The following is a 23,514-nucleotide window of genomic DNA, read 5'->3' on the forward strand; positions in this document are numbered from 1 at the left end:
TTTAGCGTGATGTCAGTCGTTTCTGCCTGCAAGTCAGAAGAATTTCAAGTTCCCTGTCAGCCGTCCGGACGATCGAGCCATCCCGTCCGGACGCCCATCTGTCCACTGTTCCATCCGTCCGGACGACGTGTTATACCGTCCGAACGCTAGACAGACCAGTATCATCCGTCCGGACGAAGTGTTCATTCCATCTGGACCCCATACTGTATCGAGAAGTTTTTGTGCCAGCTTGCATCCGTCCGGACGTTTCAGCATCACGTCCGGACACCTCCCAGCACTCGATCAATTTCTGATTTCTTTCCCAAGTTCCAAGAAAGGGAAGATCAATCAACCGTCCGGACGATGTGGTATCCCGTCCAACGTGCGTCTCCTTAAGGTAAGAATCGCAATTCAAATATGACCCTCCGAACGACTGACAGCTGTGGTCCGGACGCGCGTGCATCAAAGAAGGAAATTGCCGATTCGACTTCAACCGTCCGGACGACTGCCTACCATGGTTCGAACGCGCACATTACTAATATGGAAATTACGTGTTGAAGATTTGCCTTCCGGACGCTCATCCCCCATGGTTCGGATGCTCTAGTACCTTATAAGGAAATTACTTACAGCGGACGTACGACCGTCCAGACGACATGCCATCCCGTCCGGACGATGTCCTTAAACAGGAAAGATTTCCCCGCGAAATTTTCAAAAAATCTTGTTGCACAATTGTCCGTCCGAACAGCCCATGTCCATCGTCCGGACGGTGCCCAGGTATATTTTGCCTGACGCTCATTTGAGCCCCCAGCCTATAAATAGAGGCCCCTAGGCACTAAGAACTGTAAGAATTCAGTGTGAATTCCATTAGAGCTCAGAGAAGTCATCAATCCCTCTGAAGCCGTTTTACAAGTGTGCTGTGCTACAAATGAAGTCTATCTTAGAGGTCGGTCTAAGGTAAGGAGTTTCATTGAAGACCCCTTCAGGTAGGTGAACCTGGTTGAGAAGCATTTGTGTTGGGTTACACGCCAGAGATCAAGGTACGACCACTGCATCGGTACATGTGAGTGTTACTGTCTTCTATCTAGCTATGTCTTCTAAGTAGTGGAATTCCTGGGTTTGGTTGCCCCGGAGTGATTTTTCTCTTAATTGAGTTTCCACTTCGTCAACAAAAATCTGTGTGTCATTTACTTTCCGCTGTGCTTTAATTTTTGTTGACACTTATGCACACACTTGCTGTTTAAATTAGAAGTCATTTCAATTTTCAATTTTCAGTTGGGATACCTCATAAAGAGTTTGGCTCTCAGCATTTGTCCTACAACCGGATGATGAGAAGTGTAAAGAGTTTTCAGACAGATTTTCAAAAAGTGTCCACGCATCATCCTCACTCTTCAACATAAAAGTACCCCCACATGAGGCATCTACCATCTGTCTATGAGGCTCAGTCAAGCCATCATAGAAGCATTGTACTAATTGCCACTTGGGAACAGCATGATGTGGACACTTTCGTAAAAGGTCCTTCATCCTCTCCCAAGTCTCATGAAATGGTTCTCCCTCTATTTACGAAAAACCAGTTATGGCTTTTCGTATATGATTGGTTTTCCCTATGGTAAAGTACTTCTTAAGGAACTCGTGTTGCATCTGAGCCCAAAAAGTAATAGAGTTGGTCTCTAAGGAAGTCAACCAATACTTAGCTTTTTCTTTAAGAGAGAACGGAAACAAACGCATCCTTAAAGCATCCTCTGTAAAATTTTGCAACCTTATGGTGGAGCAGATTTCAATAAATTTGTCTAAATGCTTATAAGGGTCCTCGGTACTAAGTCCGTAAAATAATGGAAGCATTTGAATGAATCCGGACTTAATTTCAAAATGAGCTGCCGTAATGTCCGGCAACTGAAGGCTTGAAATAGGTGTGTATGTCGAGGGAACATAGTGGTCCCTCAACAGCACATGCTTTGGTTCTTCAGCCATAGGTGTTTTAGAATGGGCTCTTAGACGTGAGTTCCATTTGGATCTACTTCGTCTAGAAATCAGCTTTAAGTTTGGGTCATATGGAAAAATAGGCAATGATAATGAACGACAACCAAACATGCACCAACAAAATTTAATCTATGCATACTAGGTACAGAAAAGAAATAAAATGAAAAAGGAAGAAAAACTAACCGATTCTGCAGTGAGGCAGTGCAGCAGCAGCTGGAGTGCTACTGCAAGAAAAGTCACTCTATCGAATGTTTGGTCGATCAATCGAAATTTCGATCGATCACTTTTAAAGTCGATCGATCGATTATCTACAGAAAAATAAAATCTAAATACGATCTCAAGGAGACCGATTCAGGAAAAACTTAAAACAGAAAATATGTGGAAAAATATGTAAATAAACAGAATATGAAAAGACTTTGTAGAAAACAGAGAATTTTCCCGTGAACAATAACAAAATTGTCACTGGGAAATTCGATCGATCTATCTCAAAAGTTGATCGAACTAATTTTTTTGCAGAAATTAGAAAAATAAAGGGAAATTAAAGAAAAAATACAGAAAACAAATGTAAAAACTAAATGTGCACAAAACAGTAAGAACTTAAATATAAATTTGGTCTAGAGTCAACAGAAAAGCAGTGCTGCTCAAAAATAGAATTCAATCGATCGAATTTTATGTCGATCGATCGAAAATTTTAGGTCAATTAAATCGATCGATCGAATTTTCTGCAGAAACAGAATTCTACAGAAAACAGACATAACCGAATTTAAACACCAAAAACCGCAAAAACAGTTTACAGACAGAAATAAAACCGCTTATGGACAGAATTTAAAATATGTACTAAATCAAACTAAATACAATCCTAAATATCCCATAAACAACCGTTACAATCCCCGGCAACGGCGCTAAAAATTATAAGTTTACCACTCGCAATAGTACGTATCGATTGTACTATAGTAAGGGTGATCGAACCACAGAGATTATGGGTTGTTTTGTATAATAGGATATCTAAAGAGTGTATTTAACTTAACTTAAGAGTAAAAATAAAAGCAAAGGTTGTAGAATTGAAGCTACAACAAGTAAGAGAAGAAATGAAAGCGGAAAATGAAAACAAACTTAAAGTAAACTTAGGGTATTGATCTTATCCACTCCTCAACCGATGAAATGTTTAAAGTCTATATGGATCTTCCTAACATGCATGATATGAGTGCGTAATGGGCGTCAACCATACGACGACCTCGTCATGAAAACACTTTCGTTAAGACGTAGTTATAAAGCACCTAGTTTTACATTAATCAACTCCACGTAAAGATTAGTCTATAATTGAAAAAACGTTTACATTACGAAAGGTGTGGAGTGATTAATGCTCCCTAGCTTACTACTCTACAACACATCCTAATAAGCATACACAATACATGCAAACCCTAACTAGGCCACAATGATAAGGTATCTAGTTTCACACCAATCCATTTCACATAAAGTTTAAACTACAATTGAAAAACATTTTAGACTACCAAAGGTGTGAAACAATTGGTGCTCCCTAGCATACCCTATAAGGTGACTCTAATGAGAAAACACACATCATGTCAAAAAGCATAGTTGCACAAGACATCATTCTCACCAGAACCATTGTATCATTAAATTTAGCTCATTACATAATGTTTTTGGTAGAAGGAAGATGCTCATACTATACGTGGGTATAGTTTGAACCACTAACTTCAGTAAAATTTCTCTCCCTACTTGTGATAGAAACTTTAGCTTCCAGTCATGTAGTCGTTTCCATACTCTGTCTTCAATACTCTGGAACGCATATGTTCTATTCTTCCCCACTATAGCTAGCAACCCCAAATATTTATCAGACCTTTGTGTAGCCAGGATCCCCGAAATATGTAGAAGTTGGTCCCAAGCCTCTTGACTCGTATTCCTATTGAAAAAGATCGAGGTTTTCTCCCAATTTAATTTCTGTCCAAAAGCTTGCTCGTAAATGGTCAAAAGTTTTGATAATCTGTATCAATGTAGGGGATTTGCCTTGCAAAAAATCAAACTATCATCAGCAAAGAAAAAATGTCTAATGCTAGGGCACTGCTTTGAGATTGGGACACCAGTTAGCTGTCCAATGGTAGCAATATGATGTAGTAGAGAGCTTAATGCCTCTACACGGAGAATGAACAAATAAGGTGACAGAGGACCCCACTGCCTAATACCTCTGGATGGAATGATTCACCCCATAAGAGTGCCATTAACAATTATAGCATAATTCAACGTTTTGACACAATTCATGACCAGCCTGATCCATCTCAAATCAAACCCCATTCGCTGCATAACTTCCTCACAAAAGGCCCACTCCACCCTGTCATACGCTTTACTCATGTCTGGCTTCAATGCCATATAGCCCTCCTTACCCCACAACTGAGTTTGCATAGAATGAAGTGTCTTATAAGCCACCAGAATGTTATCAGAAATAAGACGCCCAGGAATAAAAGCACCCTAGATATAAGATATCACATTGGGTATAAACTCCTTCAACCTATTGGCTAAGACTTTCGATGCAATTTTATAAAGGACATTACAAAGACTGATGAGCCTAAATGCACTAACTTTACAAGGATTTTTTACTTTTGGGACTAGAGCAATATATGTGGAATTCAACTCATTATTAATATTGCCTGAGTTTAAAAATACCAAGGATGGTATTACATACCTCAGTCCCCACAGTAGCCCAATTTTCCTGGTAAAAACAGGCTGCAAATCCATCTGGACCTGGTGCTTTTAAAGGCAGCATTTGCATCAGCACTCCATTGATTTCCTCCACCGTAAATTCCCTCAATAGTTGGGAATTCATGGCTTCTGTGACTCTTCCCTACATGGCAAAAAGGCATTCTTCCATACCTCCTCAAGCCTTCGAAGAAAACAGCTTTTGATAGTAGAGAATAAAAGCCTGACAAATATCTTCATGTGATTCCCACATATAGCCAGTTTCATCCATAATTTTGTTTGTCTAATTTGCCATCTTTCGTTGATTAGCATAGCCATGGAAATACTTAGTGTTTCTATCTCCATGTTTAAGCCAATTCACCTTAGCCCGTTGTCTCCATTGTAGATCTTCTTGTTCCATGAGCGAGTGCAAATCACTCTGAATCCCATTGATTTCGCCCATAGCTAGCTCCCCATCTTCCCCTTACAAATATACTAGTTGCTGAGTCTTATGTTTGATAAGCTTTTCCATTTGACCAGAGTTGGATTTGTGCCATCGTATTAGTTCATGCTGGCAGTGATGTAACTTTTTCTTAAGATTCCCCCAATGGTCCCCTTGTGTCTCCTTCACTCTCCAGACTCGTTCAACAATGGCCTTGCATTCCTTTTGTTGTGCCCAGCTTGCTTCATACAGGAAGCCCCTCTTTTTAACTTCCATGTCATGTCTTTTTAACTAAATGAGAAGAGGCGAATGGTCTGAACTACGGGAAGCCAAAACAGAAACCTCTATAATGTTATACAGCGCACACCACTGCTGGTTAGCCATCGCTCGATCCAGCTACTCTTGCGTGAACCGCTTCCTGTATCGTTTGTTAGTCCAAGTAAACTTGGGCCCAAAGAAACCCAAATCACATAACCGACAATCCTCTAACGTGTTTTTTAAATCCTTCATTTGACGTCAAGGCCGTCCACACACCCCATATTTGTCTAAGAGGTCTAGGATTTTATTAAAATTTCCAAAACACAACCATGCCACTGGCTCATACTAGAAAAGATGTCTCAACAAGTCCCATGCCTCATATCTCTTATGGGTTCTGGATTCCCATAGAATCCCGTAAACTTCCAGCCCTAACCAGTTCTATGAGTATTAACCTTGGCATTAATTTGCCTTCTACTATAGTTCTGGATCTCCACATCAATATCATCGCGCCACAAAAGTGCCAGTCTGCCACTTTTGCCAATACAGTCAACAACAAACATTCCATTGTAACCAGTCTTATTTTTTACAGATTCCATTTTATGATGTCTCAGCTTGGTTTCCATAAGGAAAACCATCATGGGTCTCTTTTCCTTTATCATTTGGCAAAGGTCTCGGACTGTCCAGGAGTTCCCAATCCCTCGACAGTTCCAACTTAGGATGCTCATTCTCCAAAGCTAGCCCCTTCCCCTTTTTTTCCCACATTTCCAGTAGCCCCTTTCCCATTATCTTTCCTTTTTCTTTATTCAGCAAGAATCCTACTGGCATGATCAAAAACTATATCCAAGCGTACCCCCAGTCTGGCCCTTCTTTTCTAGTTTTTCGCATTGAACCCTTCCTTTTGTTTTTTTTCATAGTCACTATCCCCATCCTTCGTTCCCCCACCTCTACCAAAAGCACAGCCATCACTTGAGACTTCCAGATATTGATAGTTTTCTTGGAACTCATCATACTTGATTATGGGCTCCAACAACTTTGGTTTGTAAGCATGCAATAGAGCAATTGTATCACTGTCATCACATATGTCATCTGCCACTATCACCTGGTCCCCACTAACTCACTATGCGCCTCATCGCCCTTCCCCTTCTCTTTTTGATCATGGTGTGAACCACTATGTGCTGCCTCGCTGAATCCCTTCCAAAACTCCCTAGCCACTGGTTCGTCTTCCTCTGCCATTGTTGTCTTCAAACCTTGGTTATGGAAACCTAACTTAGTGTTCAATTTTCGGGATGGAGATGACGCCCTAAGCCAGGAGCCATATGGTTTCTCCTCTCCTCCCCCAAAGAAACGTCGTGGTCCAGCAACACTGCAACGACCTACCCATGTTGAATAACTTCACATGAAAACATATCTTGGGTAACTTCTCATATTGAAAAGAGACCCACATATCCAGCCCCTCAAGGTGTATTGTACGACCCCTTGCAAGAGGTCTCCCAACGTCAACCTCCACCTTCACACGCATGAATTTTCCCCATCCTATCCCATCAGATGCAACATCAATGTCTTTTACATAATCCACTGTGCCCCAATCAGCAACCCCACCTCCCTGTTCATACAAGCTAAGGGTAGATGGTGAATTTGGATCCAGAACGCCACTTTGGAAAAATCCATACGGTGGGGAGTAGTTAAACCATCATACTTCATAATAAAAAGACAATTATCAAAAAACCATGGCCTGCCCTTCAACACCATCCTCTTGTCAGCTTCATCAGAGAATTCAAGCAGAAACAAATTTGTACCTAAGTCACAGAAGCTGACCCTACCAGTCATCTTCCAGATATGCAGGAAGGTGGGGAGCGGATTACCTCTTTGCCAACAACCTGGTCTGAAAAAAGTTGTCCAACCACACAGAGCGCACCCTTCTTCTCAGTCACCTCCACCATCGTCTTCTTAATGGCGATTCCCATGGTTTCTTCACCCGTCAAATGCAAATTTAAACACAAAACTAAAATCTCGTCCGTCATGTCTATCTCAACAAACTGAAATCTCGTCCACTATGGAGAGAAAACCTTCTCGAAGACCCTCCTTGCCGCCACAGAGCAAACCCAGAGAAAAGACTCTGGTCGTCTCTCATTCTGAAACCCATAGAGCAAAACCCAGAATTTCGAAACAGAGTCGAAACCTTACCTGTTAGGAAAGAAATCCGATTCTACCCAAATGAGCCAAGATCGTGGCCCATTAAGACTTACCAACAGGCTCAGAGATCTGCCGTAACTACGTAAAGATCAAGGAGGGTTAAAAGTCGATATCAAGTCGGTTAAATACCGACTTGACATCTTACAACGACCATAAAGGAAGTCCAATGTCGGTTAAATACCGACTTGACATCTTACAGATGACCATGAAGGAAGTCCCACCTCGGTTAAAGACCGATTTGGTAACTTACAGTGACCATGAAAGAAGTTCCACGACTCCCCGATATCAAGGCGGTTAAAGACCGACTTGGCAATGATCGTGGAGAATATGTCTCAGCCCCATGATCCGCACGAAACGGAGGCGACCCCACGATGTCAAGTCGGTTGAGGACCGACTTGGCAATGATCGTGGAGAATATTTCTCAGCCCCATAATCCGCATGAAACAAAGGTGGCCCCACGATCTAATGCCAGTTGAGGATTGACTTCGCAACCTTTGCGGAGGCTGAACCACGACGCCACGATCCCAAGCGTGCTAAAGACCGACTCGGCAACGGTCGTGGGAAGTACACCTCAATCCCACGATCGAAATAGTCGACACACTCTCCGGATCTGACACGTGGACCAATAGAAGAATCGGATTGCTCTAAACAATTTATGTATAAATACCTCACGACTAAACAGGTAAAGATTAGATTACTCATCGTGATTAGGAGTGATATACAATTGAGATAATACTGACAAAATCATCGGAGTGGGATTATCGGACTCCCCCCGACGTAGTCTTCTATTTTGCAAGACAGCAGAGATAGGCTCTTTCAGATCTTCAGCTACCATACCAGAAACTGTTTTAATAGTTTGGCGCCATCTATGGGAAACGACTAGCAAGTGTGCGTCATTTACTACGCAAAAATTTATCTGAAATGGTACGAACAAGAGCCACAACTTCAGAAGCAAACAACACTCGTCACGTGACGGGGGGAGTGTCTCATCAGAATGTAGCGGAGATAGAGGCATGAATGGCCCAGATGTCTAGGGACATGGAGGTCCTAACTCAACAGAATCTTCGTCTGCTGAGGCGATTAGAGGACGACCGAATTCCTGAAATGAATGAGGGAAATGAAGAAGAAGAGAGCAATGCCCATGAGGAAGAAGACAGGGAGAGCAGAAGGGTCACGAAAAAAACCCAACCTGAAGAATGACCTTGGCGAGCTGAGGGGGTCTCGAACCCTCCTCCTGGTGAAGGTATGATGAATCCTCGATATGACAAGAGAAGACATAACGAAGCCATCGCCACACTAAATGGGAAGTACGAGGATAAATATAACCAGCTGCAGCTTGAAATCCAGCAAAACAACAAAGGAAAAATTTCTCGGGTGGACAGCCTTTTGAACAGGTCATCCCCATTCACCGAGTGTGTCATGGCGATCCAGCTCCCCAAGAAATTTAAAATTTCGGCCATCCAGACTTATACCGGGATTGAAGACCCCACCGAGCATCTCGACAACTATAAGATGCACATGGATCTGCAGGGGACTCCTCGGGAGATGGCATGCCGAGCCTTTCCACTTACCTTGTCCGGTTCAGCTCGGGATTGGTTTCGAAAACTCCCTCCGAGTTCCATCACATGTTTTGATGATCTCGGACGGAAATTCGTAACTCAATTCCTAGTTGGGTGTAAGAGGAAGAAGCCTTCTGGACAACTGATGGCGATACGCCAAAAAGAAGGCGAGTCTCTGAAAGACTATGTGGTCCGATTCAATCAAGCGAAGCTGACAGTTGATAGTCCAACCGAAGAAATTGTCTATGCTGCCCTCTATCAGGGCTTACGGGTGGAAGGACCCTTGATGTCAGAAATTGCTTTCAATCACCCTGAGAAACGTGATTGAGAAGTATGGAAACCAGGAGGAAACCCTCGCGGCTCTGAGGGAGTCGCGGAAGCAGAAGGGTGTGGAGTCAAGCAACTCTGAAAAAAAAAAAAAAAAAAAAAAAAAAAAAAGCCGCAAAGCATTACCAGTTCTCCATAGATGAATGGACTCCCTTGAATTCTCCCATTAACGAGGTATTGATGGAAATCAAGAAGGATCCGCTGTACGAAAGGCCTTATCCCTTTCACAATAAGAGCGTGAGAGAAGGAAATAGAAACAAGTTCTGCGCGTTCCATGATGCTCGCAGTCATGTCACCGAGGAGTGCAAACATCTGAGAATCTTGATCGAGAAATTCATCAAAAACGGAAAATTACTCTGTTTCATAGCAGACAACCAAGGCCAGCCTCTGCAGAATCAAAGGCTTCAGGAGCATCAAAACCGAGAGCCGAGACACAGAGAGTGTTCTCCTTTGAACCATAATGAAGATCGCCAAGACAAAAGAAGGGAGGAGCCTCGGCGAGACAGAAGCAGAAGCAGAGGTGCGCAGGGTCATGGACCGTGGAATGAGCCGGTCATCGTCGACATCCGAACTATATTCGGTGGTTTCGGCGGAGGAAAAGAGACGTCTGCAGATAGGAAGGCCTACGCTCGGCGCCAGAAACATCAAGAGATAATGACTATAGAGAGACCCCACAAATCCCATAGAAAGGAATCTATGGTGGTGGGGTTTTCAGATGAAGATTATGCGGGAATTTCACTTCCTCATACCGACGCAATCGTGGTCACGCTACAGGTAGCTAACCACCGAATCCATCAAATGTTCATCGATAACGAGAGCTCGGCTAATATCCTATATTGGTCGGCCTTTAGAAACATGGAGCTTAGCCCAGAAAAGGTGATCCCGGCAACCTGGCCTTTGGTGGGGTTTGCCGGAGAACAGGTCCTGCCGGTTGGATCTATTGAACTTCCAGTGACCGCTGGGGATTATCCGACCACAAAAACTATAATGGTTAAGTTTTTGTTGATCGACAGACCCTCGGCCTACAACGCAATCATCGGGAGGACAGCCCTTAACGATCTGAGGGCAATCACTTCCACTTCACATCTAAAGTTCAAATTCCCTATCGAGAGGGGTGTTGGGGAAGTGAGAGGAGAGCAAGGTGTGGCACGTCAGTGTTACAATATAACGTTGAAAGGAGCTCCTTCATGGGGAAACTGCAGGGAGAAAGGCGAGCAATAGCAATCACAGCAGGGGGAACCAGCCGAGGAGATGGAAGAATTTGAAGTAGGAGGTAAAGAAAGAAAAGTTAGAGTAGGGTCTCTATTATCTCCGGAGATCAAAGAGTCCTTGGTAACTTTCCTCCGAAGTAACTCTGACGTGTTCGCCTGGTGCCATGACGATATGCTAGGGATTGATCCTTCGGTAATTTCGCACAGGCTGAATGTCAACCCAAACTACCGACCGGTCAAGCAAAAAAGAATAAGCTTTGCTCCAGAAAGAAACCAAGCCATACATGAAGAAGTGGAAAGACTCTTAAAAGCCGGTTTCATCCGAGAGGTGGACTACCCTCAATGGTTGGCCAACGTTGTCTTAGTAAAAAAGTCAAGCGGGAAATGGAGAATGTGCTTGGATTTCACCGACCTCAACAAGGCATGCCCAAAAGATAGTTTCCCTCTCCCATAGATGGATGTCCTAATCGACTCCACCTCGGGGCATGAGCTCCTAAGTTTTATGGATGCCTTCTCGGGGTATAACCAGATCCACATGAGCGAGCTCGATGAAGAAAAAACTTCTTTCATCACTGACCGAGGATTATATTGTTACAATATGATGCCCTTTGGTTTGAAGAATGCCAAGGCAACCTACCAAAGGCTGGTCAACAAAATGTTCAGTGACCAGATCGGGGGAAATGTAGAAGTGTATGTGGATGACATGCTGGTGAAGAGTCGAAAAGCGATTAGCCATCTGGTTGATCTCGAAGAAACTTTTAACACACTAAGAAGATATCAGATGAAGTTGAACCCGATGAAATGTGCTTTCGGCGTTTCGTCGGGAAAGTTCCTGGGATTCATGGTTTTGAGCAGAGAGATCGAAGCGAATCCGGAGAAAATTCGAGCTGTATTAGAGATGCAAGCTCCCCATACAACAAAACAACTGCAGCAATTGACCGGGAGGATTGCAGCCTTGAACCGGTTCATTTCTCGATCAACGGACAAATGTTTACCCTTCTTTAAAATACTTCGGAAGACATTTGTTTGGAGTGACGAGTGTGAAGATGCTTTTCGCCAGCTAAAAGAGTACCTAGCAAACCCACCGCTCCTGAGCTCGCCAGAAGAAGGGGAAATTGTCTACCTATACCTAGCAGTATCGCCATCGGCTGTCAGCTCGGTTCTAGTCCGAGAAGAATCCAGAGTGCAAAAGCCAGTGTATTTCACTAGTAGGGCGCTACACGGAGCCGAAGGAAGGTATCCCCGGATCGAGAAATTGGCTTTCGCCCTCATCACTTCAGCTCGGAGGTTAAGACCATACTTCCAAGCACATGCTGTAAGGGTGCTTACAGAGTATCCTTTGAAGAAAGTACTGCAAAAGCCCGACCTATCAGGTAGGTTGGTAAATTGGGCTGTGGAACTCGGAGAATTTGACCTTGAATTCTACCCGAGAACCACCATCAAGGCTCAAGTTCTGGCGGACTTTATTGCAGAGTTCAGCAACCTTCCCGAAAGCCAGGAGATGCCCGATAAAGAAGCATGGGTAGCATATGTTGATGGTTCATCCATGAAGTCCCGAAGCGGAGCCGGGGTAGCCTTGATAACACCGGATAAGGAGGAAATTGCAGTAGCATTGAAGTTGGACTTTCCAACCACAAACAACGAGGCAGAGTACGAAGCAGTGATAGCAGGCCTAAGTCTGGCGAAACATCTAGGAGCAAAAAACCTTGAAATCTGAAGTGACTCACAGGTTGTTGTCGGCCACATCCAATGAGGGTCTGAGGCCAAAAGAGAAAAAATGATAAAATACCTCGCCAAGGTTTTGAGTTTTTGGGACCGCTTCGAACGAGTGGTTGTCACGCAAATCCCAAGAACCAAAAATGAACGAGCCGATGCACTAGCTCGGCTAGGGTCGGCAACGGATGAAAAGATTTTGGCCTCAAAGCACCGGATTATCATTTTAGACAAGCCTTCTGTGGATGACACGGGATCGGTGATGCAGATCAAAGATGCTTACGTAATTCTGGAATGGGCAAGGCACGTAATTGAATATCTTAAGAACGGGCAATTATCGAATGATAAAAAAGAAGCTCAAAAGACCCGGATGCAATCAGCCCGATATACTCTTGTCGGTGACATCCTGTATCGCCGAGGCTATACACTCCCACTCCTGAAATGCCTCTCGGCAACTGAGGCCGAGTATGTATTGAAGGAAATCCACTAGGGAGTCTGCAGCAGTCACTCGGGGGGTAGAATGCTAGCACACAAGGCTGTACGAGCTGGCTACTATTGGCCAACAATGAATCAAGAATCGATGGAAATTGTCCGAAGATACGACAAGTGTCAAAGGTTTGCAAAGTTACAAACTAACCCCCCCAACAGAACTCAGCTCGATTTCTTCACCATGGTCGTTTGCCCAGTGGGGGGTTGACATTGTAGAGCCGATGCCCACAGGAAAAGGAAATTACAGATTTTTGGTGGTCCCAGTAGATTACTTCAGCAAATGGGCAGAAGCGGGACCTCTAATGACCATCACAAGTGGGGCAATTAAAAATTTCCTATGGAAGGCGGTTATATGTAGATTTGGAATACCTCATGCCTTAGTAACTGACAATGGAACGCAATTTGACTGCAAACCATTCCAGGACTGGTGCGCCGAGCTCAAAATCCGACATTTCTTCTCGTCGGTATATTACCCTCAGTCGAATGGACAGGTCAAAGCAACAAACAAAACTCTGGTAAGGATTTTGAAGAAAAAACTACCGAAGCGTAAGGGAGGATGGGTGGAATACTTGCCAGATGTCATGTGGTCGTACCGAACAACACCCAGCTCGGCCACTTCAGAAACTCCGTACTCACTAGCATTCGGAGTCGAAGCAGTAATCCCAATCGAAATAGGTTCCCCGAGCTATCGCATTCAGCATTATAATCCCGGATTCAACAATGAAGGATTAAAGTTGCACCTTGATCTTCTGGAAGAAAAACGAGAAGAAGCAAGAGTCAGAACTTCTGCTTACAAAGCAAAGGCAACCCGGTATTATAACAAAAAAGTGAAGCCCCAATCTTTCAATACCGGTGATTGGTTGCTTAGGAGGGTAACTTCGGCAGCTAAAGACCCCACAGAAGGGAAATTAGGACCAGTCTGGGAAGGGCCATTCTGAGTTATCAAAGTCAACCCAAAAGGAGCATACCATCTTGAAGATCCAGACTGGAAGAAGCTGCAAAGACCATGGAATGCTGAGCATCTCCGAAAATATTATATGTAATCTGTTTGTTTTTAAAATTTAATGTTTATCAATAAAATGCAGATTCAGACAGCATATTAGATCCAAAGACAACAAGTAGAAGAAATGCTGAGACTTGAATCACGTTGAAGGGATTCAAGTCGGAAAAACTCTGAGACTCGGATCACGTTGAGGGGATCCAAGTCGCAGAAATGCCGAGACTTGGATCACGTTGAGGGGATTCAAGTCAAAAAAATTCTGAGATTTGAATCACGTTGAGGGGATTCATGTCGCAGAAATGCCGAGACTTGAATCACGTTGAGGGGATTCAAGTCGGAAAAATTCCGAGACTTGAATCACGTTGAGGGGATTCAAGTCGGAAAAACTCTGAGACTCGGATCACGTTGAGGGGATCCAAGTCGCAAAAATGCCGAGACTTGGATCATGTTGAGGGGATTCAAGTCAAAAAAATTCCGAGATTTGAATCATGTTGAGGGGATTCAAACCGGACCAACTCTGAGACATGAATCACATTGAGGGGATTCAAGTCGAAAAAACTCTGAGACTCGAATCACGTTGAGGGGATCCAAGTCGCAAAAATGCCGAGACTTGAATCACGTTGAGGGGATTCAAGTCGGAAAAATTCCGAGATTTGAAACACGTTGAGAGGGTTCAAATCAGAATAATCCTAATACGATACTAAATATAACAAAATTTACACTTAGCCAAAATTGGCTAAGTGTAAAACTCAGACGGTACTAGTGCACATAAATTGGATAAAAATAAAGTCTTACATGCAAAGATACCGAATGTCATGTTTATAACAGAAAAGCCAAAGTCTTACAAAAACGCCGGAGGATGGCGAAGTTAAAAAAACAAAAAAAAAAAAAGAAGTAGTAAGCTAAGGATTCTCGGTATTCGTTTCTTCAGATACTTGAACAGAAGGAGCTTCAATGTCAACGGCCTCAGTTGAAGCATTTAAATTCGTCGGCTCAGTAACCTCACCAATAGGGTCGGCGTCATCATCAACCCAATCCGGGACATCAGGAATCAGGTCTCGCCCTATTCCTCTCAGCTCTAAGATGGCTTCCTCGGGAATGTCCATAAAATCAGTATAGTTCAGCTCGGCAAAATTTGGAGAAGGTGTGGAGGGGTTAAGCATAAATTCTTTAAGGGAATCAAAACCCCACCTAAATCCGTTAACCCAGGTTTGGTCTTGAACCTTTGTAAATGCCAAGATCTGATCATGAAACCGATTTGCCCACGCTTTGTAGCAAGTGGCCTTCGATTTATAGTGCTTGGACTTCTTCCGAAGCTCGTGATACTTGGATTTCGCCTTTTGTAAATCTTCCTGAGCTATTTGTGAACCCGATTCAACCTCTTTGAGCTTCTCCTCAGCAGCTCTTTGAGCTTCTTCGGCAATCCGCTGAGCTTGTTCAGTGACTTTCCTTTGTGCTGTCGCGGCGCTTAGATCGGCACGCAGAGTTGTAATACTGCATGATGTAGCCGAATACCTCGCCTCAACATTGTCAGTTTGAGATTTAAGCGCGATCATCTCGCGAGTCCTCTCCTCCAGCTGAACGGATAATCCTCGGCTTGTTTCTTCGGCCGCATTTCGCCTGAGCTCGGCGTCAGCAACTAGCTCATTGTATTTGGCCAACTACGATTCTCGCTCGGCAAGAAGCTTATTCTGCCTGGCCACCTCCGACTCAAAAGATTGTCTCTGAGCCAATTCAAGCTCAAGCTCGAAAATCCGGTGCTGAAGCCCGGCAATGATCGGAACCTGATCCCGGTGGAAACTCCTGTGCTGGTCAAACAGGGCAAGGGTGTCCACCAATTGCTGTGGAACAAGAAAAAGTTTTTTTTTTTTTTTAAATAAATTAAAGAAAAAAAAGAGGAAAAGAGATCACAATAAACTCACCATGGTCTGAAGTTGGACCAACGCAGCAATCATATCCTCAGAGGGAATGCACCCAGCGGTACTTTGCCCTAAGTAATCGACCGGGGTCAAGGCCCGTATTGCATCCATTATCGGCCCAGCCAAGCGCTCTTCCAGTGAGGCCTCGTCATATTCGTATGCCTGGGCTGGCCTAAAAAACCCGATGGAATCATGAGTAGACACTGCCGTTGGACCGACCTGATCGGTCCCAAGGTTGACAAAGGGCCTGCCAGAACTTGGCCCTGCTTCATCGACTGCATTATGAGCAAAGGGTCCGGTACTTACCCTAACGGCTATGTTGTCAATTTCGGTCGGAATGGATCCTGCTTCATCACCGACCTCAGCGGCCACTTCTGGCTGCGATACTTGGAGGGCCTCGACCTCGGTTCCCACCCGTGCACTCAGCAACTCGGGTATGGCCGAACCACTTTCAGGAAGGGCGGTCTGAGCCACTTCTTCCCCAGCCATGGACGTAAGAGTAACATCCTGGCTCGCTGGCTGCGTGCTGAGCACATCCTCGTCAAGAAGCACTGGTACTTCGCTTGGTAATGGATGATGAGGCGTAGCCTCCTCCTCGGCATTTTGAACTAAGTGTTCGGAGGTGATCGTCGGCGAAGGATTGGCGGGAATGGAAATTCCCTTAACCGCCGAACCAATTGATTTAAGGTACGATCGTGCCGCCTCAATTCTTGGTTTTTTCTTAACAGGCTCCCCCTCAGGCTCTTTGCCCAATTGAGGTCTTTCTTGGGAAGCCTTTGATTTTCCTGCTGACTTCTCGGCAGCCTTCTTCTCGACGGCTTTCTTCTCGGCCGCTTTCTTGGCTTTGGCTTGCTCGGCACCAATCCGTTGGGCGTCAGCAAGGAGTTTCTTGACAGTGCTTGGAGCCTTTTCATGCTCCTTAGACTTCTACGGTCCCTTGGGAACCTTTCCCTTTCCTTTTCCCTTGCCCTTTCGTGCAGCAGGCACGGGATCTTCCTTCGGTTTTTGGGATTTACCCTTCCTCACCTTCAAGAGGGGAGGATCTGAAATGGGGATGTCGTAGCCAAGAATATTTCGCATATTCTCATTGGTCACGAGGTGGTCGAAATCAAGCACCACCGACGCCTCTTCGGCGGATGTAGCCTTCGCAAAGGCAAGCATGGTGTCGACATTGTCGGCCTGCTCATTAGTCAGCTCAGGGGATTCCGCAGCCCCGACTCTCATACGGGCCCATTCCCAGGGTACCCTTCGATCCTGGGACGTTGAGGATTCTGCTGTCTCCTACTGGCCAGAAACTCTGAAGATTTGCTCCTTCCATTCTTTGTTGTTGGAGTATCTCCAAGCCAAGTGGATGAAGGACGGTTTTTTGCGGACGGTAAATTCTACCATGTCATCTCTTCGGAAGCCAGCTCGGTAAACTGTGAGGAATTCAGCTACAGACATCCTTTTCTGAAGCTTGATTCTCCAAAGGACGAAGGATGCAAACAGGTATCTCCACCGGTTCGGTTTTATCTAAGATGGAGCCACCCCTAGTTGCACTAACAATTCCCTGGCAATCCCAGCGAAAGGGAATCGAAATCCCGCCATCAGCATTCACTCGGTAATTGCCACGTCACCGCCTGTGATAGAAAGTTGGCCGGGCTCCTGAAAGTGGAGGGTCACGGAATCCGGGATATCATAGTTCTGAAGGAGGCGAGCTTCCTCAAAAGCAGGAATCAAAGACCTAAACCTGTTCTCATGGCAAACGAGATTTAGGCCGCCACCAACAGGAGCACCGTCAGAATCAGAACCAGAAGCCATAAAAATCGATCAAAGATTTGAAGGAGGTCGGTCAGAAATTTAAAAAAGGTTGGTCAAAAATTTGAAGAAGATCGGACTTTTGGAGAAAATCGATCAAAGGTCTGAAGAAGATCGGTCTGCTGTTTGAAGAGAATCGGGAAATAGGAAAAGATTGGCTGAATAAGAGGATCCTCGCAAGAAAACTCAGAGGTTTTTACAGAACAGTGAATGATAAAAAGTAAAAATGAGGAATCTAAGGTTTATATAGTCCTTCTTTAGGAAGCCGAAAAGACGTTCATTGAATGCGCCGAGTTAGAGTTTTGCAACCGTCGGACGCATAGCTGGCCTCGAGAGACGAGTTACACGCGTGTTCGCCACCGTGAAAGCACCTCCATAGCCAAAAGTCTAACGGGCGTGAATACACGCAACATGAAGAGTTTGAAGCAACCTAATAAGTGTCCGCGCAACGCGAGGGTACGAACCTATCTGACAACAGATTCCGAATCTCATCATAACCAAAGCCTATGTGTTGGGCGCTCCCGTTTCCAAGGGCGCTTAAATTCAAACATTTTGAATTTCAAAAATATTTCCATCCAAAACCCGGCAGAACCGCGCAAGAAAATTCCTTTCATTGAAACTACTTCAGACGAAAGGAATTGGGGGGTAACTGTTAGGAAAGAAATCCGATTCTACCCAAATGAGCCAGGATCGTGGCCCATTAAGACTTACCAACAGGCTCAGAGATCTGCCGTAACTACGTAAAGATCAAGGAGGGTTAAAAGTCGATATCAAGTCGGTTAAATACCGACTTGACATCTTACAACGACCATAAAGGAAGTCCAATGTCGGTTAAATACCGACTTGACATCTTACAGATGACCATGAAGGAAGTCCCACCTCGGTTAAAGACCGACTTGGTAACTTACAGTGACCATGAAAGAAGTTCCATGACTCCCCGATATCAAGGCGGTTAAAGACCGACTTGGCAATGATCGTGGAGAATATGTCTCAGCCCCATGATCCGCACGAAACGGACGCGACCCCACGATGTCAAGTCGGTTGAGGACCGACTTGGCAATGATCGTGGAGAATATTTCTCAGCCCCATAATCCGCATGAAATGGAGGTGGCCCCACGATCTAATGCCAGTTGAGGATTGACTTCGCAACCTTTGCAGAGGCTGAACCACGACACCACGATCCCAAGCGTGCTAAAGACCAACTCGGCAACGGTCGTGGGAAGTACACCTCAATCCCACGATCGAAATAGTCAAGACACTCTCCGGATCTGACACGTGGTCCAATAGAAGAATCGGATCGCTCTAAACATTTTATGTATAAATACCTCACGACTAAACAGGTAAAGATTAGATTGCTCGTCGTGATTAAGAGTGATATACACTTGAGATAATACTGACAAAATCATCGGAGTGGGATTGTCGGACTCCCCCCGACATAGTCTTCTATTTTGCAGGACAGCAGAGATAGGCTCTTCCAGCTCTTCAGCTACCATACCAGAAACTGTTCTAACACTACCTACACAGAAACTTCACCTCCTTGCCGCCACAGAGCAAACCCAGAGAGAAGACTTCGGTCGTCTCTCTTTCTGAAACCCGCAAAGCAAAACCCATGCCAGGATTTCGAAACACAGTCAAAACCTTACCTACACAGAAACTTCACCTCCTTGCCGCCACAAAGCAAACCCAGAGAGAAGACTCAAGCCGTCTCTCTTTCTGAAACCCACAGAGTAAAACCCTTTCTGGTGCTGTTGTGAAGGGAAACCGACTCCGGTGCTTTATACGAGACCTTATTATGTTACTTAAAAAAAAAAAACAAAAAAACAAAACAAAACAAAACCTTATTATGTTGTACTCAGTGCATATCAGGGATACAATAGAAGGAAACATTTTGTTTATATCAAGCATTCAGATTTTCTTGAAGACTGCCTTGTCGTACGTTCTTGAGGTTTCCATATTAACAATAACATTGAAAATTGAGTGGAGCATGTGGCTTCTCTAATATGACAAAAAAGTATCGTTATAAATCGAGGAGAAATGATACATTTATAATTTTTTACAACTTCTATCAAATTTTATTTTTTTAACTAACAATTGGATATATTTTTCTACATGTGGGTCTTACATATTCAATGGTTAATTTTTAAAAAAAGTTGTTGGAGTTGTACAAGAATTGTACAAAAGTTATAAACGTATTATATTTATATTTTCAGAATGTTAGGTGAAAACATAGATTTAAGTAAGGTGGAATTCATGTCTGAGTTCAGATTGTGTCGAAATATGGTATCAGACTATATAGATTAACTCTAATACGACCTCTTTAATTAAATGGATCAGACATCTCAGCCATAATCCCTTAATTCATTTTGAGTTCATGTCGGGTTAGCTGGTCTTATAAAAAATTATCAGCCCTAAATTTTGTATGTCGGGTTTGAGTCGTGTCGAAATATAACTATAAGACTATATAAGTCAACCCTAACCTGACTCATTTAATTATAAGGGTCAAACTTTTTCATCTTAACTTGCTAATTTCATATTTGATTCGTATCAAATTTACGAGTTGTAGAAAAAATTATCAGCCATAAATTTAAGGATACCATGTTGGTGTTAAAAATTAGGATTATCCATGCAAAGGGCTCGGATTTTGGGTTTCTTAAATTTAGAACGACATCACCAATCGTAGAAGGATTTAAGGGCTATTGAGATAAGAGTTACAAGCATTCAAGAGATAAAACTTACATACACTCAAGAGAAAAAAGTTACAAGATGATAAATTATTGTTAATGTAAAAGTAGAAGAGACTTGTAACGTTTATATTCTTTCTCTATAAATAGAGTCTTATATACAATCAAATATATCAAGAAAAGATGTAGCCAGCAAAGGTTTTGACGTGTGGATGTAAGCCATAGGCCGAACCACCTAAAATTTATGTTTCCTCTCTTTCCTTTATCTCTCTTTAGATAATTATTATTTCTTACATGGTATTAAAGTTATAGACTAATCCCAATATTCAATCATGTGCAATTTTTTTTGTTCCTTTTGCATCTTCAATCATAACCAAAATCAAAATACCCACAAATATTCATCGCGTACCATTTTTTTCTTTTCTTGTATTTTCCCATCCTTCCACATTTTCTCATCCAAGTGATTCTCTCTCTTTTTGTCAATATGACATGCCACATTGCCATTATTTCCTCTACTAGCAAATACTACCACCCAATTCTCTCTTATTGAAAAAAAAAAACCCCAAAGAGGTTTCATGCTCATAGTTGGCTCAATTCGGCAATAGTAGGCGCTTCCGACCAAAGTTGCCGATGTCCAAATTCCGGCCATAATAGCCGATGCCGGCCAAAGTCACCGATGTCCAAGTCCCGGCCATATATAGTCACTAAAGTCCAAGTTTTGGTCATGGAAACTGATGTTCCAATTCAGGCCATAGTAGCCATATTTTCTTTTCTAGCCCTTTGATGTTCAAGATCAAACCTCAACATCCGTGTTATATCGTTGGGTTTGTGGGGGTGTATTGAAACAAGAGTTACAAGAACTTAAAAGACAAGAGTTACAAGCATTCAAGAGACAAAAGTTACATACATTCGATCAAGAGACAATAGTTACAATATTATAAATTATTATTAGTATAGAATTAGAAAAGATTTGTAACGTTTATATTCTTTCTCTATAAATAGTGTCTTATATACAATCAAATATATCAAGAAAATATGTAACCAACAAAAAGTTTTGACGTATGGATGTAGATCATAGGCCGAACCACCTAAAATTTATATTTTCTCTCTTTCCTTTATTTCTCTTTAAATAATTATTAGTTCTTGCCAATGCCATCGCCGAACAGAAGATCACAAGGTGAAGGGACGTTGAACTGATATTGGGCCTGAATGATTCGATTCATTGAAGCTGGGGCTGGCAGGTTGCCTCATGTGCCAACTTATTCTCGACGCTTATATTTATATTCCATGATAGAGTTAATCGAATTGGGAACAACATAAGCTAAGCCCAATTGTTTATTTCGTGCTGGATGGCCTAGTACTAATTCCTGATAGTTTTGTAATTTATTTTTCATGGTTGCGACTCTATTTTTATTTAAGTCTAATAAAAACGGTTTTGAGACCAAATTTTAGTATTTTTCTCAGTTTCTCAATAAATTTAAAAAAAAAAAAAACACTATTTTTTATTTTTTTTTCATAGACGAAACCACATCAAGACAGCAGGTGGGCCCCATTGTTTTTCATTTTTTTTTAATCAATAAAATAGGCAAATAATTTATAATAGTCAAATTTAATAATTATGAGCCATTTTTCGTTTTCAGCAGAATAAGCAAAATAATTTTTTTCTTTATAGTCTGAATAATAAGATTTTATTATTATTATTATTATTATTTTCTCTCTTTCCTTCTTTCTCTTTCTCTTGCTCTTTATTTCTTTCACACTTTTTCTCACACAAAATATTATTTAAATGTAAATAGAGAGTAAAAGAGAGAATATATTGAAGATAATATAAAAAAAAAAATAGTAACTAAAATAAAGAGGTGTACTTTTTCAATAGTTACTTTCACTATTATTACTGAATAGTTTATGTACGTTTTTTGTTTAGAAATTACGCTTGATCCTGAAATGAGAAATGCAATTTTGGTCCATATCTGTATTACTGCTTTTACTTTAGGGTTTTTTTTTTTTTTGTTTTTTTTTTGGTAGTGTAATAATTGTTCAGGGTCTTTGTTAGACTTATTCACCCCCTTTTTTTATATATATATATAAAAAAAACTTAATAGTACTAAATAGGCAAATCTAATAAAAAAAAAATAAAATAAAAATACCTTTCAAACTAATGTAATATTCGTTTGATACTTATCGCCCCCATCCACTACAATGTCAATTGTTCGCAACAATCTACATGACATTTACATTTACAAATTGAAAAATTACAGACCACGTTACATTAAAAGGACTAATACGTGATAGTTGCACTTCACGTTACGTAGACTCTTTGGACTTTGGAGGCGGTGGCTGGAGTCCTAGAGTGTGTTTGGCAACACTCGCAATTTTCCACAGACTGATTTTGACAAAAGAAGCATTATACGAACTCGAAGTCCCATTAGAACCCACCATTTTCATGGGGGGATTACACTGTCACTCTCACCCTGATCTTCTGTCGTCGTCGGAAACATCAACCATTCATCTGGACAACTTTGATCACACGCATCAAGAAAAGGAGGCTCCCCCAGTTCTTGATTTTCAAAAGGGTACCTTGGTTCCTCGTTGTACAATTTACTGTCTAATGTCTTCAGAAATCCCAGCCACCATGTATAAGAAGCTTGGTTTTCTCCCCACTCGAATTCCGGCGCTTCCATGGCCGGCGGTGCTGGCGCAGCCAGTATTGAAGGCGCAGTTGTCGACCATATGGGTTCGGGGAGAGGCATAGACTCCATTACTGAATAACAATATTGTGAACCACCAAAAATAGAATTCCTATTACCTGATATTGTAGGCTTCCTATTCATAAAACATGATGCTGCTGCTGCTGCTGCTGATGATGATGATAATGATCTGTGGAGGTGCAAGGCATGGGCAATCTCTCTCCTAGCTTCAGCCATGTCGATCACACAGTCGTTTGGCGCTGGTCTTCGTGCATGGGACCTTCTTCTCACGGGCTTTCTCAGAGAATCGCCGATATTCTCCATGGCTAGCTAGCTTCCACAGAAAAGAAGGCAATATTATGTTGTAGTTGTTGGGGATTGAAAGCTAGTAATTGATGGCCTGAGGAGGTGTAAAGTGCAAAGTACTGTTGAGTTTAAGAGAAGGGAAAAGATGGGTCAGGAAGAAGAGACATGTACGCTGACACGTGGGAGATATAATAGACACATCAAATCCTCTTTAAGAAGAGGAGAAGTCTACGCTCACCACTCTAACTTTACTTTTTGCTGGTCTAAGCCTCTGAAAGCCAATCA

The 23,514-nt window shown here is 42.7% G+C and overlaps 1 protein-coding gene across 1 annotated transcript; it reads left to right on the top strand.

Moving 5' to 3' along the window:
• The first annotated feature begins 9,606 nt into the window (after positions 1-9,606).
• Positions 9,607-10,647, top strand: LOC133873451 (uncharacterized). The gene has a single exon (XM_062311151.1). It carries the CDS (start codon positions 9,607-9,609, stop codon positions 10,645-10,647), a length of 1,041 nt encoding a protein of 346 aa, XP_062167135.1.
• The last annotated feature ends 12,867 nt before the right edge of the window (positions 10,648-23,514 follow it).

The sequence above is a fragment of the Alnus glutinosa genome, chromosome 7, assembly GCF_958979055.1.
Source record: "Alnus glutinosa chromosome 7, dhAlnGlut1.1, whole genome shotgun sequence".
NCBI lineage: Eukaryota > Viridiplantae > Streptophyta > Magnoliopsida > Fagales > Betulaceae > Alnus > Alnus glutinosa.

Coding starts and splice junctions, on each gene's coding strand:
- LOC133873451 (XM_062311151.1), top strand. CDS start 9,607: ATGGAAATCAAGAAGGATCCGCTGTACGAAAGGCCTTATCCCTTTCAC.